Raw genomic sequence first — 15,883 nt, 5'->3', positions numbered from 1 at the left:
GTTGAGTTCGGACAAACACTTTCTGTTAACTTTACAGTTTGTAGTGGTTCCTAGCTTGCACCTTCGCAATTGAGCGATTCATAGAGTTTGATTTTGAACTTGGACTCAAGTAGGCTATTATATAAATACATCAAGGCACGATTTTGGGACATTCTAAAATGTAAAACACTCTAGGACCAAATTCCGTACACACCTTATATACCAGAATAGCTCAGTATATAAACGTAACCCGCTAAATTGCACGTTAAGCGTATCCCCATAGAAAGGAAACTTAACGGGCTAAAGGCCGAATTCGGTATACAGTTTGTTAATGAATTTTAAATGTAGGAAAGCAGGTAAGCCCCGAATATGAACAGAAAGCTCTAAATTGCATGTTAAGCCTTTTCCTCCCATAAAGAAAACACGGCTTTATGAAGACGTTGATTAAAAAAAAAGACCAAATATGGAATTATTACAAATATATTCTATGTACCTGCAAGCAGATGAGCCCAGAATATGAGCTCATAGAAAACCGCGCTTAACTTGGCTTAATATAAGAAGACAGTGATATAAAAAGCCAACATTTTATATTTTATTAAAAATAGGCAATTAATGAAGTAATCCATTTAGCCAGTGGTTCTCAGACGTTCTACAGTGGCGTACCCCCTACAGCATTTAACATTCTTCTGACTACCCCCACCGCAGTCACCTTTTCCGTTACAATATTTTCCCCCTTAAATTGATTTACATTTTTCTAGCCTTATCAACTGTATGCCCTGCATATCATATTCTTAACATTTCATTAAGTATAGTAATATAATAAATAAAGCAATAAATAATGGAAAAACGAAGAGATACTTGTAGATTCAAACTAAATCGCCAGTAGGTGGCGGCATGTCACTGTCTTAATTAGCAAGGCGTCGCGTCATTCATTCATTCATTCAATAACTAAGCAAATGGTTGTAGTTATGAATGGGTTATTAATCACGGACTCTCCGAATGGTTCAAAGCTGCAGATTAATTCAGCAACGAAACATCGCTGTTGCTTGGAGACACACCGGTTCTGTTGCGGATTTCGTTGGAACTATTATTATTTCGTTAAATATAACAAACATCATGTGTTTAAAATGTAGGCTACATTTAAAATGTCACTTAATATTACCCTTTTTGTTGAACTGCTATATAAAATTAATGTTGCATTTACAGTCGTTTGGATATTGCATTCTCCTATTTTAAACATGAAAAACAATAACTCGCACAGGCTATTTTTCTGTATGGAAGAGAGTTTTTATATTTCAGCTATTTGATCGCGCCGGCGGCTCGCAGCCTGTTCAGAATCACTCAAACAGATACAAAGTTACACTAGTCAATTTAAATAGCCTGTATTAGTCTGTGCCGTACAGCGTGAGCACCGGTCCAATCCACTGCGGCACATTTTTGTTCACTATGATTTTTTCATGTCGATATTGGAACGTACGAAGCCCGGTTAATTTAATGGTTTAGCAGCAAATACATTGCGAATATGGAAACATTTGGATTTGTGCTGAAGAAGAGTGATACGTGAGCCCATACTTTGAGTTTCGCTTTAAATTATTTCTTTTGGTTTATTTAGAGCTAAATAAGCTTATACCTGTTATTATATACTGCATTATATTATATTTATTCATTAAAAATGAATAAGTTACAGTTTTTTGGTTTTGGTTTTTGGTCTGTTCTGAATACGGTTAAATTTAAAGGATTTGCTGTGGAGTGCGGGGAACTAAAATAGCCTAGGCTATATGTGTTTATAAGGTTGGTATTATAACACGCTGTAGGCCTGCTGGTATTATTTCTGAATAAAATGGGACTAATAGGCTACGTGACTTATTTGTTTTATTTTTCCTTTCAAAAACGTAATTTTTTTTTTTTTTAAACAAGCAGCAAACAAATTAACCATGGTTACTATACTTAAACCATTGTAACTACAAATACCGTCTTAATTCGTCCATTAGCTTCCCTTAAGCGTTTTCTGTATCCTAAAGGTTTTCAGTGGGGAGAAAAGACATTAGCAAGTTGCATTTATGACTGCTTTATTAAGAGTAATGCTAAGGGTATTAATATTAAAATATTTATTAGTATGAATAGCATTATTAATACCGCATTGGGCCTCCGCTGTCACTGTTTTAGTACATTAATCCACATTAAGCGTTTTAGAATGTTCCAAAATCGTGCCTTAAACTATAAGCAATTAAATGACTGTATTTCTATAATAGGCCACTTGAGTTCAAGTTCAGTATAAAACTCTTATGAACCGCTCCGTTGTGAACATACTGAGCTAAGTAAACAGGAAGTGTTTGTCCGAACTCAACCGGTTTTGCGAGAGAACGCAAAAGTTTTGCGAGGGAAGGCAAAGTTTTGCGAGGGAACGCAAAAGTTTTGCGAGAGAACGCAAAGTTTCTCGAGGGAACGCAAATGTTTTGCGAGAGAACGCAAAAAAATCTGAAAAATATTTTTCCTCCCACCCTGAATTTTTTTTCACTCACTCTGATTTTTTTCACCACCATGTCCCTTAAGGGGCTCCATACTAATATCATTATTCAATGCTAAATGTTAAAAACAAAACATTAGGCCTATTTATGCATCTGTAAATGCAGTTTAAATGCATCCATGTCCCCACACATTAAACTGTGTAAATACATCTAAATGCTATTTCAGATGCAGATTCCAGAAATTTTTTCTTATGTTAGAATGAAAGAAACTAAGTACCGGATGAAGTGCTTCTTATTCTTACCCAAAAATACAAAATGGAAAAAAAGGTTACACTTTATTTTGATAGTCCACTTTAGACATTCTACTAACTATAAGTTACTTTGCAACTACATGTAAACTAATTCTCATTAATTTGCAACTACATGTCTACTAACTCTCAGAGCAGACTGTTAGGTTAGGTTTAGGGTCAGTAGAAGACATATACTTGCAAAGTTTAGAAGAGTGTTAGAAGATATTAAACAGTCTACTAATACTGTAATGACTAGTTGACATGCAGTTGCAAAGTTACTTACTGTTAGTAGAATGTCTAAAGTGGACTATCAAAATAAAGTGTTACCAGAAAAAAAGAGTTAAAACTGAAAACAATCTTGCTTTTCAAACTGTGTACGAACATTTTAAATGTGGTTATTTGCTTCTTTTCAATTTTGCATTTACTTGTACTTTTACTTTTTAATACTTAACTACGTTTAAGATGCTTTACATGCTGTTATGGTCACCCCAAACGTAGTCCAATGCGTTTGCTTCCATTTCTCATTAAGGAGAGATAATGAGATGATATATATATGTACACACACACACACACACCCCTATTGGTATGCATTTTTTGGCTGAAATATGCCTTGACATTTCAAAATTCGCACAAAGCTCCATTTTGCAGACAGTTCAGTGCGCAAGCCTTTTAAAGTAATGTTATACTCCTTTGTCTGTCAGAGACACGTTCAGAATCAGCACATGATCACTGCCTAGTGGGCTTTGTTTTCAAGTGCTCAACTCCTGGCATTCGCTGTTATTCTGTTGGCGGTTATCAAACAGAGTTGCATTACTGCGGGTGCCCCCTTCTGGACTGAGAGTGAATTGCCTGTATTTGTTGTAAGGCCTCATGCACCCAACCGAGATGCCCGTACTGTGACGGTTTGGTACAAAATACATGTATCGTTACACCCCTAATATATATATATATATATATATATATATATATATACATCAGAGGTCACGTTAACCAAAAAATTTTTTTTATCAGTGACGGAAAAATCTGGAGGCCATCCAGCATTTTGAAGGATTACACTGAGGGTGATCTATTGTAAATTGTAGCTGTAATTCCCACCCCTGTCCAATTGGTGGTGAGTGCGCTCCAATGTAGCAGCAGAGCACTGGATCCAGAGCAAAAACGGAACTATCACAAATGTTTTCCTATGCATTTGATTATGCACAAACGAGTACCCAGAAGCTACAATGATCTATCATGCCACATTAAAGAGCACCAAGATGATATCTATTGCTTGAATTTCCTAATGAAATGGACAGATTTTGAAATCTGAGAGTTTTTTTTTAATATCAAAAGTGACACAAAGCCTAGCCTATTGCTCTTTTTGGAAGGAAGACGCATTCATTCATCAACTGAAAACAGCATAGACCAAAAGATCGATTGTGATATAAGAATCGATTTTGCCTCATTAAAATGAGAATCTATAAAAATAGGGAAATCTATTGTTTTTTTGTTTACCCAGCCCTAGCGTATTTTGTTGTTTTTAAACATTGCGCTGTCGCTAAGGCTCGGAATATTGCACACTTATCAAATAGACTACATTCATATGGATGTTTATGGAATTTATAGTTCTACCATGCTTTATTAGTATTCCTTCAGTTAGATTAGGTTATCAAGACATTTGGGTTTGTGCTTCAAAATTAATAAGTGAGTATTGTGATATAACTTGTTTTGTGTCCAAAAAACCATTGCCAACTAAGTTACCCACTAGAAAGGAATGGTTTGTCCCATTCTCGCATAATTTTCACAGTATGATGATTTCCTCTAGAGGCACATGGATGAAACACTAGAAGTTATGTTCTCTCTCTTTCCCCTAATATTGGTTAAACTAGCAAACCTGTTGACTGTCAACAGTGTTACACAAGTATTATTGCTGCAAATTTTAACAAGACAATTTAACTAAAACTTGTGTTTTGTTTACGAAAATATATTTCTAAACATATCATATGCTCACTAGCTCTAGGCTTCCATGTTGAGTATAGGCCCCACTGGGAATTTTATGAGCTGCTGAATAATTTTTTTTGGGTACTAGTTTGGAATGGCAGTAAATAGTGATTAAATTATATTTGTTTTTAATATAATTTGTTGCATTGGGTTCAGTTGAGATGGTCTGACCTGTGCAGGTGTACCAGGTCTGAATGAGACCCCATATGATGGTGCTACACTTGTCACACATCTGTTTGACACTCTTGCTCTTCTCCTTTGAGAAGCGATGCTCTAATAGAACCTGCAGGTTGGGCTCATCTTCCTCTGGGTCCTGTTTATATCCAACACAACAGTAAAACACAAAATTCAACAATTTATTTATACAGTTTACTACTAGCAAAATATTTGGACACTTACTGAATTTGTTTCTCACCAACAAAAATGTTTTGATCTAACTCAGGAACCCTGATTTACCCTGGTGAATGCACAAACAGAGCAGGTACCCTGATACATATTCTATACAACAGTGGAGTGTTTCAGAGAAACACTTAAACATGTACAGTACCATGCTAATGTATTTATATACTTTTTATGATGATTACATTGTAAATCTATAAAAGTAAATGTGTACATCCCATTTTAATTAACATATACATTTTGATAGGGGAAAGACAATAAACAATTTAGATCAACTTTAGATCAACTGAAATAAATGTATTATATTAGTAAAAATACTGTATTGTTATTTAAGGCCTATTTTCACTTTGTTCAACATTTATTATTCAAACGAATAATTGTCTGCAAATTTTGATGGGTAGTGCAAACCTTTAGTTCCTGTAGTTTGAGCCGAAGGTGGATTAGTTTGACTACTGTGTCCTTCTGTTTCTCTGAATGTTCTGGAAGTTCCAGGATCAGTCTCTTGCACTCAGCTATGGCCTGTTTCAGCTGCTCTATGTCAGATGCCACAAACGAACCCTGTGCAAACATCCACACATTTCAGTGCTTCAAATAATAGGATAAGCAACTCATGCTGAAGCACTTACTTTAATGAAAGGTTTCAATGCATGAAGAGATAGTTCACCCAAAAATGTCAATTCTGTCACATAATGCTGTTCCAAACCTGTATGACTTTCTTCCGTGGAACGCAAAAAAATATATTTTGAAGAATGTTTCACCTATATGTTTTGTCTATACAAAGAAAGTCAGGGTTCAAGTTCCAAAAAGGACATAAATATTAATATAAATGCAGGACTAAAGATTTTAAAGATAAAAGATTTTAACATACTAAAGATGAAAAAATAATATACAAAGACTAGAAAATTATTTTAAGAATCTGAATAATTAATAAAAAATTAAGAACATTTTTTTTCAAAGTGACAGTAGTATTCAGGCAAGACAAATACTACAATATTAAATAAAGTAATTAAATACTCAATTTCTTCTATTTCCGACTAGAAGTTATTCAGTCAAGAGCAATGAGTGATTTTCTATTTTCTTTTGTACTTTGATTAACATTAAAGACACAGTATATGTTGGGCTGCTGTACCTTTGAAGGAGTCATGAAATTGAGAACTAAAATGTTTTTGGTATTTACACACAAATGGAAATGCAGTGCACTTCTGCTACAAGTTTAAGAACTAAAATCACTAGAGGGAGAGTTAAGCACTAGAGGGACGCAGCGTTAAGTTCTCTAGAATGGGAATGTCTCAGGTTACCCATGTAACCATGGTTTCCAGACAGGGAACGAGACACTGCGTCCCCCTTGCCATGCCTTCGGCCTACCTGCTTATGTCTCCTTTTGACAGCTGAACTGGTGACGTATTCAACAGGTGCCCTTTTAATCCCCCGGGCACCTGCCTATGAAGTCACCGTGAACCAATAAATTGGCTTTGTTTCACACATGCTTCAGAAACACGCAGAGAGCGTTCCCAAAAGTCTCTATTAGAGGGACACAGCATCCTGTTCCCTCTTGGGGAACCATGGTTACATGGGTAACCCGAGACGTTGAGTTTGAAGAGAAAAATGTTGATATTGTTATTTTTTGTACATGTCTATATTAATTTTCTTTGCCTCCTGTAAAAAACAAACAAACAAACAAACAAAAAAAAACACACAAATCACAGACTTCTGTGACACAGACAAATATTTAAATATGCACTTTAAAAATTAACTTTATTCACTTTTATTAAGGCACTGCTATTTATTTGAACACAACTGTACATGGTGTTTTCATCACCTATGATGAAAGTATTAGTGAGATTGCAAAATTCACATTGCAACAAGAAGATCATTGCACTGTGTGTGCTCAGTAGACATGACTGTTTAGACACAGTGTAATGCAGCAACAAGAGCAGTTTTAAATATAATGATATAATTAACACTTTTCACGACTGGTTCATCTTGGTGATTGTTATAGCAACAGTAGAGTTCCATATAATGCTCATTTCATATGCAAAGATGTTAGCAAATCATAAGAGTGGGCATTTATACTTAAGTCTCACCGAAAGACATGTCCTTTCCAATGAAACGTTCAAATCAGAGTGGTAAAGTCAGGGTAGAAAAGGACCATTTATATTTAAAGGGGTCATGAACTGCCTTTGTTTTTTTATTTTGTACTGTTCTCTGAGGGCCACTTATAATGTTATCTATATTTTTACATCAAAAACACAATTCAAAAGATATAGGCTATTTTCTGCCCTGTTTTTAACCCTCCTCTGCAGAACACTCTGTTTGAATAGGCATGGCGGATTTTAAACTCCAATGTAAACACCCACTGCTATGACTGGCCAACAGCATACATTCATTCCTCACAGATAGACGACACTGTGATTTAGGTTAAAGACGCATAAATAACTCAATACATATGAAATGATCTGTAAGAAGAGACAAAGCAATAGTTACCACGTCATGAAGACAGTTACTAACACTTTTGTGGCAACATCGCTGTCAATTCCTATGTAGTCTGCAAAGCATTGTAATTTAGCTTCAATCTTTTTGAAAATCCCACATCGAATTGTGGAAGTTTTTAAATGAATCTGCAGTAAAATAAAGTGACTGACTTCTTACTGAGGTCTTACAAAGTCTGGAACTTCTTTAAAAATACTTCAAAAAACTACTTATACTTCATCCACTTTTTCCTAACATTGGGATCAGAAGGAAGGCAATACACAGACTGTTGTTTCCACAAATTGGTATGGAAGAGCATCTTGTTGTATTCAAAGCGATCTTTATTGTTTGGTTTCTGCATAGACCTGCATGTTTATTACCATGTTAGTATTACCATTTAATATTTTAATTAGGGCCCGAGCACTGCAGTGTGAGGACCCTATTGGAATTGCTCCGATTATTAGGGCCCGAGCACTGCAGTGCGTATAGTATACACTGCAGTCAGTATACATCTGATATGGGTTTCAGAAGTGGGTGTGGCAAAATGGCTCGATAGCGCCACCTATAAAATTTCAACGGAGTGTGCCTCGAGCTACGTTTCACGTACATGTACGAAACTCGGTACACACATGTAACACACCAATACCTACAAAAAAAGTCTTTTGGCACAACATCCGAAACCCAACAGGAAGTCCGTTACATTGAATTTCATTTACGATTTGTGTGCAGTTTTTGCCATTTTCAGGCCTTGTACTTTAACGAACTCCTCCTACAGTTTTAATCCGATCATCTTCAAATTTGCTGAGTGTTATCATAAGGCCTTTGTGACGCTAAATTGCGAAGATCTTGAGGGGCGTGTCCGTGGCGGCCTGACAAATTTCCATGTTTCGCCATGAAAAAGCAAAACAGTAAAATAAGCCATTGAGTGCTAAACTTGCTAAAAACATGCTCAAACATGCTAGCAACACTTACTAAGTACTAAAGCATGTTGTTAAAGCCATGAAACAGGAAGTTGTTGTAATTCATGCAAACAATGTCCAATCTGCCCCAAGCTGTGTGGCAGTTTAGGGAAATAACCTACCTGTAAATGGCGCATCATAGACGTGAGGATATCTGACAGATAGATGAAAACAGTTTAAAACAGACTCCTGCACTGATGCTGTTTGGTAAACGCGCATCAACAGTAGGCTGCTTAACAGGACACCCGACCCGTTATCCGACAGCAGCACATTCTGTACCCGACTCGGCCCATTTGACATAGCCTAGACGACCTAGTGACCTGAACCGCCTCTACTTATTCAATCTAAAGCATCAGTAAGGCAAAATTATTAATTTTCTCATGTAAAGCAAACGATTAAACAAAAAAAAAAAAAAATAGGCATTTAAATTTGGTGCTTTGTAGAAAAACAGACAAGCAGCGCAACAGAAAAAAGATGAGAACGAGCACCCATTCTGTAAACAATAAAACTTTTGCCTACATCGTTTTGAACAACACGTTTATAATTCTTCATAAATAAAAAGAACATCTGAATATGCATTGTTGCCTAAATGTGATTGTCTCTGCAGTGTATACGTTCTAAAACATATAAAATAAAGTTATATAGGCTACAGAAAGAGAGCAACGAGCGCTCCCTAAGCTGCCCTTCACTTCAGCTGCAGCACGAATCCAATAGTGCACAACACTGTGAATCGAAAGGCTCTGCCATTATTATTGAATTTAATTAGCTCCAGTTATGCGCGTTTTGTTCACGGGAAAGTAAGCAAGACATGACAGTTGCAGTATCATGATTTTGGTTAAATAAGATAAAATATCCAATATATACAAATTACATTTATTTCCGAATTAAATAACACATATTTACTGCTTTTAATTATGATAATGTAAGCACAAATTGTGTAGATTTATGGAGTAAAAATGCTTGACTGCTTGTATACTTTTACCACCTAATCAAGCTCAGCATGCTTTAATTTTGTGTCACTAGACGTTTGTGTCATAAGGTTAAATTAAGTTGTTGGTCTGCTCTTAAACTGAACAATCTAAACTAAAACTAACAAAATTATTAATGAAACTAATAAAAACAACATTAAATTTTACTGCAAATTTCAAAAAATAAAATTTCGCTTTAAAATAAAAGCAAAACTATAATAACCTTGCATCGAACCCAGGAGGTTAATAGAGGATAGTAAGAATGTGAGAGCCTTAGATACGGCTTTGGATGCGACTAGCCCAGGGAGTCCTGTACATTGTTCGGTTCCGGTAACTTCGCCTTTGCAGCAGTGAAACTGGGTGACTGTGAGACTACATAGTTGCAGGTCAAAACACTGCTCTTCTGTTCCAGTCAGAACATCAAACAGGTTCTTCCCACTCAGTGATGCACCCACTGAGAAACCTGATGAAAGTGCTCTAGTTATTGGTGATTCTATTGTACGTAACGTGAAAATAGAGACGCCAGCCACCATAGTACTGGGATCAGCATTTATAGACATTCTGAACTCTATTGGGGTTTGACAACACGTGTCAGGACCTACTCATTGTCAAAATCATACTCTAGACTTAATACTGTCACATGGAATAGATGTTAATGTCGTCGAAATTCTGCAGCAAAGCGATGATATCTCAGATCATTATCTAGTCTTGTGTATACTCCAGAAAACTGTAAATTCAACTCCAAATTACAAGTATAGTGGAACCATCACTTCTACTACTAAAGACTGCTTTGTAAGTAGTCTTCCTGACTCATCTGAATTCCTCAGCATGTCCAATAGCTCAGAAAAACTTGATGATGTAACAGAAACTATTGACTCTCTCTTTTCTAGCGCTCCTTTGTGCCTAAGGAAGATTAAGGAAAACAGTCCGACCCCGTGGTATAATGAGCACACTCATGCCCTAAAGAGAGCAGCCCAGAAAATGGAGTGCAGCTGGAGGAAAACAAAACTAGAGGTTTTTCATACCGCCTGGCGTGAATGTACCCTATCCTATAGAAAAGCGTTAAAAACGGCAAGATCTGATTACTTTTCGATTCTTTTAGAAGAAAACAAACATAACCCTAGGTATTTATTCAGTTAACGAAAATAAAGAGCCAACAGGCGTTGATTTTGCCCCTCAGCATAGCAGTAATGACTTTATGAACTACTTTACTTCCAAGATCGATACTATTAGAGATAAATTCATTACATTACATTCATTAAAGTGAACTAGCTATACCTAATAGAATATGGGAGACATTCCTCCTGTTCCAACACCAACCAATTCTCCCCCACCGGAGTAAAATCTATCCATGAAGTCAAGGCCCTAGGTTTGCAGCCCAATAATAGTAAAGAAAATTAGGTAGGTCAAGCCCTCCCTGTATTTTGGGTTTACATAGGTGGTGTTATCCTATGGGCTTTATAGTTCCAGACAAAGGGAACCAGGATAGAGTCCAGCTATTTGAAAAAAGATTCGGGCAGAAATACAGGGATGTTCTGGACTAAATACAAAAATCGAAGGAGAAATATCATCTTAATCGAGTTTACTCTGCCCAGAAGAGACATAGGAAGTGTTCTCCAGAAATTGATCACGGATTTAAGTTTAGACAACAGGGGCTGAAAATTGGCCTTAACTAAGTTAGAAAACTTTTTTGTCACCTAAATCCCTAGGTATGTGAATTGTTCTGAAGCAATCTTAAAGGGCAAATGCTGAAGCCAAGAAGAATCTTCAATATTGACTGGCATCAACACACTCTTTTCCCAATTAATTTTATATCCGGCAAATGTACCATAATAATTAATCAAATTAAGGATATTTGGAATGCTACTCTTGGGCATAGAAATAAATCAAATTAAATCATCTGCATATAACGCCATATTATCAGTACTTCTAGTTTTATAGCCTTTAAATTCCACTATGTGTTCTAATAGCCTCAGCTAAAGACTCATTCGCTAATGTAAACAAAAGTGGTGACAGTGAACACCCCTGTCTTGTACCCCTGTGTAATTCAAAACGAGAAGACAGTGTTCGATTTGTGAGAATTCTTGCACACAGACTAGAGTACAACAATTTAATCCATGAAATGAAATTATCTCCAAGATTAAACTTCTTCAATATGGCAAATAGGTAAGGCCACTCAATTTGATTGAATGCCTTCTCTGCATCCAATGACAGAATAGCTAGATCTTGCTGCAAGCCTCTGAAAGAGTAAATTATGTTAAAAAGATGCCTAAGATTAGAGGAAGAGTTACGATCTGGTATGAAGCCATTTTGATCTGGATACACCAGGTTTCTAATTACTGTGTTTATTCTGCATGCCAAAGTTTTTGCCAGAATTTTTTGATCCGAATTTAAGAGTGAGATCGGTCTATAAGAACCAAGTTCCTCTGGGTTTCTTCGTTTTTTTGGGACTACAGTAATAATTGCCTCATTTAGGGAAGACGGCAGAGACTGATCTATAAATGCCTGTTTATAAACCCTATATAAATAAGGTGATAGTAATTTGTTGCAAGCCTTACAGAATTCATTACAAAATCCATCTGGACCAGGAGTTTTACATCCTTTAAGAGATTTTATGGTACCTGATATTTCTTTAACAGTAATTTCTGCACTTAACTCCTCAACTTGCTCTTGATTTAATGAGGGTAGATTCTGTTGGTCTAGAAACTGAGCAATTAGTGTAGGATCTATATTTCCTTTAGACGTATACAGTGTCTCATAAAACTTTTGAAACCTACGATTTATATCTTTAGAAGAAGTAAGAATTTCACCTGTGTCTGATTTAATTTTGTATATTGCTCATTCAGATGCCGTTTTACTAAGTTGTCGAGCTAAAAGTTTTTGAGGTTTATCACCAAATTCGAAGTATTTTTGTTTCACATACCGAAAGGATTTTGAAATTTTAGAAGAGAGCATTTCATTCAATTTATATTTATTTAAGGAACCTCCCTTTTCTGTCAAAGATAATAGAAAAGGTAGTATCCTCACAATTATGTTCCTTCCTACAGAAAAATGGTATCTGTGAGGATTTCAAGTCAGGTTTTAGACCGTATCATAGTATTGAGACTGTTCTTATTAGAGTTACAAATGCTCTTGTCATCCGATCGTGGTTGTATGTCTCTGTTACTGCTACTGGATCTTAGTGCTGCGTTCGACACTGTTGACCACAACATTCTCTTGAACAGACTTGAAAATTATGTTGTCATTAGTGGTAGTGCATTGGCATGGTTTAAATTGTACTTATCTGACCGCCATCAATTCGTGGCAGTGAATAAAGAGGTATCATATCAATCACAAGTGCAGTATGGAGTACCTCAAGGTTCAGTACTAGGGCCATTACTTTTTACGCTTTACATGTTATCCTTGGGAGATATCATCAGCGAAACATACCAATTTGAAAAACTAACGGATTGTATAGTTGAGATAAAAAAAAACTGGATGAGTAATTTCTTACTGCTAAATTCTGAAAAAACAGAGGTGCTAATTATTGGACCTAAAACCTCAGCGTGTAATAACCTAAAACACTGTCTAATACTTGATGGCTGATCTGTCAATTCTTTATCATCAGTTGGGAACCTAGGTGTGCTATTTGATAGCAATCTTTCCTTCGAAAGCCACATCTTTAGCATTTGCAAAACCGCATTTTTCAGTCTCAAAAACATATCTAAATTACGACCTATGCTCTCAATTTCAAATGCAGAAATGAAGTTTAGATTACTGTAATACTTTATTGGGTGGTTGTTCTACACGTTTAATAAACAAACTCCAGCTGAACCACAATGCAGCAGCTAGAGTCCTTACTAGAACCAGAAAGTATGACCATACCAGTTCTGTCAACACTGCACTGGCTCCCTATTAAACATTGTATAGATTTTAAAATCTTGCTAATTACTTATAAAGCCCTGAAAGTTTTAGCTGCTCAGTACCTAAACGAGCTCTTATCACATTATAGTCCCTCACGTTCGCTGCGTTCTCAAAACTGGCAATTTGATAATACCTAGAATATCAAAATCAACTGGGGGCAGCAGATCATTTTCTTATTTAGCGCCCAAACTCTGGAACAATCTACCTAACACTGTTCGGGATGCAGACACACTCTGTCAGTTTAAATCTAGATTAAAGACCCATCTCTTTAACCTGGCTCACACATAACACATTAACACTTTTCTAAAATTCTAATCCGTTAAAGGACTGTTAGGCTGCATTAATTTAGGTCAGCCGGAACCGGGAACACTTCCCATAACACCTGATGTACTCGTGCATCGTAAGAAGAATGGCATCTACGCTAATATTAATCTGTTTCTTTCTTATTCCTAGGTCACCTTAACCACCAGATCCGGTCTGTATCCAGATCAGATGATCACTGCAGTCCCCCCGGATCCAGTCCGTACCCAGCCCACACGGTGGATCGGCATCTAGAGATGACCTCTGCAGCCCTGAATGTCAGCGGAGACCACGTCAACTAGATGAGCCCCAGAGACGGATCCTCAGTGAAGACCTCGTCACCTAGATGGCCATCGGCACAAGACCACAGGAACCAGATGAGTCCTTTACGTCTGGCCAGAGGAGAACTGGCCCCCCCGACTGAGCCTGGTTTCTCCCAAGGCTCCATTCTGTCACCGATGGAGTTTTGGTTCCTTGCTGCTGTCGCCTCTGGCTTGCTTGGTTGGGGACACTTAATTTTCAAACGATATCGTATTCTATTTGAACTGAACTGAGCTGAATGATGGCATCACTGAATTCAGTGATGAACTGCCTTTAACTGGAAATTGAGTGTTTACTGTTGCCCTTGCATTATTGATGTACTATTTCCTATTTAATACTGTACAGCCGCTTTGTCACAATTCTGTATTGTTAAAAGCGGTATATAAATAAAGGTGACTTGACTTGACATACCAATTCATTGGCAGTGTGCTGAGGCACAGGCCAGATCTTGGCTTTCAGTGCATATGGTGACTTTGACCAAGTTTCCATAGCGTCAGCACAAGGAAGACTCTTCATGTTGTGAGAAGAGTGAAGGACCCAGAGGCGAAGGCTGGGAAAAGCAAACAGAAGTCTTTATTCGTTCTTGGCAACGATAGTAATAATATTAACACAGGCTGTCTGCCGTCTACTTCCACTTCTGTAGCGCAGAACAGGGAAAATACAGGAACAAAAAGTCACAGTCTCAGCTGGAGCGCGCAGACTCCGGCAGCGCAGCAAGGGGGGATTCCTCAGCAGGTACGAGTAAGCCAGCGGTGGGAGTCCCGGGAATGATGAGGCGCCGAAAGCGCAAAACGGGATGACTGGGCAGACAAAGAAGACTCTAGACAGTTACTTGCAATACGACAGGACCGGACAATAAACACGAGAGGACTAGACTTGACTTGACACGACTAAACTTATCTTGCAACAGGTAGAGGGTCTCAGAGAGACGGCGTTCAGACATATAGAGTAATAATCTGGCAGTAAAGCCCAGAAACAAACAGGTAGAAATAGAGAGGGTAATCAGGGCATAGTGGGGATCAGGTGCCGTAGCAATCAGCGCAAACCCAGATTGCGATAGCCGACAGCTGGGGGAGAGAGAGGGAGGGAGAGATGACATAGAAAGAAGAGGCTAGATGACGAGAGTCAAACCCGGCTCCTAACAGTACCCCTCCCCCGAGGAGCGCCTCCGGGCGCTCCCAAGGCCGAGGACTGACGCGAGCGAAGGAAATCATCGATGAGCGAGCGGTCCAGGATGTCACGGGCCGGAATCCAGCTTCTCTCCTCCGGACCGTATCCCTCCCAATCGACCAAATACTGAAAGCCCCTTCCCCGAGGGCGGACAGCCAACAACTTCCTGACCTTAAAGACAGAGGGGTTCTCGACAATGACAGGGGGGGAGGGAGGGGAAGGACGGGAGGGAGGGCGGATGACAGGTTTGATACAAGAGACGTGGAAAACTGGGTGAACTCGACGTAAATAATTGGGAAGTCTTAGACGTACCGCTACCGGATTGAGGACCTTGACAATAGAAAATGGACCGATAAACTTGGGTGCAAGTTTGCGCGACGGCGGTTGAAGAGGCAAATTACGAGTGGACAACCAGACTCTCTGACCACAGACATAACGAGGGGCTCGGGAACGGTGGCGGTTGGCGGCACGGCGAGTGCGCTTTCTAGTTTGACATAAAGCCTGCCGCACCTTCCTTCAAGTACGTCGACAACGACTGATTAGGGCTTGGACGGAGGGTACGGAAGCCTCTACCTCCTGAGAGGAGAACACCGGAGGTTGATAACCGAGACACGCATGAAAGGGGGAGAGGCCAGTAGCGGATGATGGCAAGGAGTTATAAGCATATTCGGCCCATC

General features: G+C 38.2%; 1 protein-coding gene across 4 annotated transcripts in view; it reads right to left on the bottom strand.

Moving 5' to 3' along the window:
- The window catches only part of def8 (differentially expressed in FDCP 8 homolog), a 169,262-nt gene that overhangs the window by 46,040 nt on the left and 107,339 nt on the right, over window positions 1-15,883 (bottom strand). For all 4 annotated transcript variants that reach the window (XM_051134718.1, XM_051134719.1, XM_051134717.1 and 1 more), the window contains 2 exons: window positions 5,525-5,674; window positions 4,889-5,030 (listed from right to left, as the gene is read on the bottom strand). In XM_051134718.1, the coding sequence (XP_050990675.1) occupies window positions 4,889-5,030; window positions 5,525-5,674 (292 nt within the window). The remainder of the gene's footprint in view (window positions 1-4,888; window positions 5,031-5,524; window positions 5,675-15,883) is intronic.

The sequence above is a fragment of the Labeo rohita genome, chromosome 18 (assembly GCF_022985175.1).
Source record: "Labeo rohita strain BAU-BD-2019 chromosome 18, IGBB_LRoh.1.0, whole genome shotgun sequence".
In the NCBI taxonomy this organism is placed as follows: domain Eukaryota; kingdom Metazoa; phylum Chordata; class Actinopteri; order Cypriniformes; family Cyprinidae; genus Labeo; species Labeo rohita.
The sequence above is the reverse complement of the archived record's forward strand: the minus strand, read 5'-3'. Positions and strand labels throughout refer to the sequence as shown.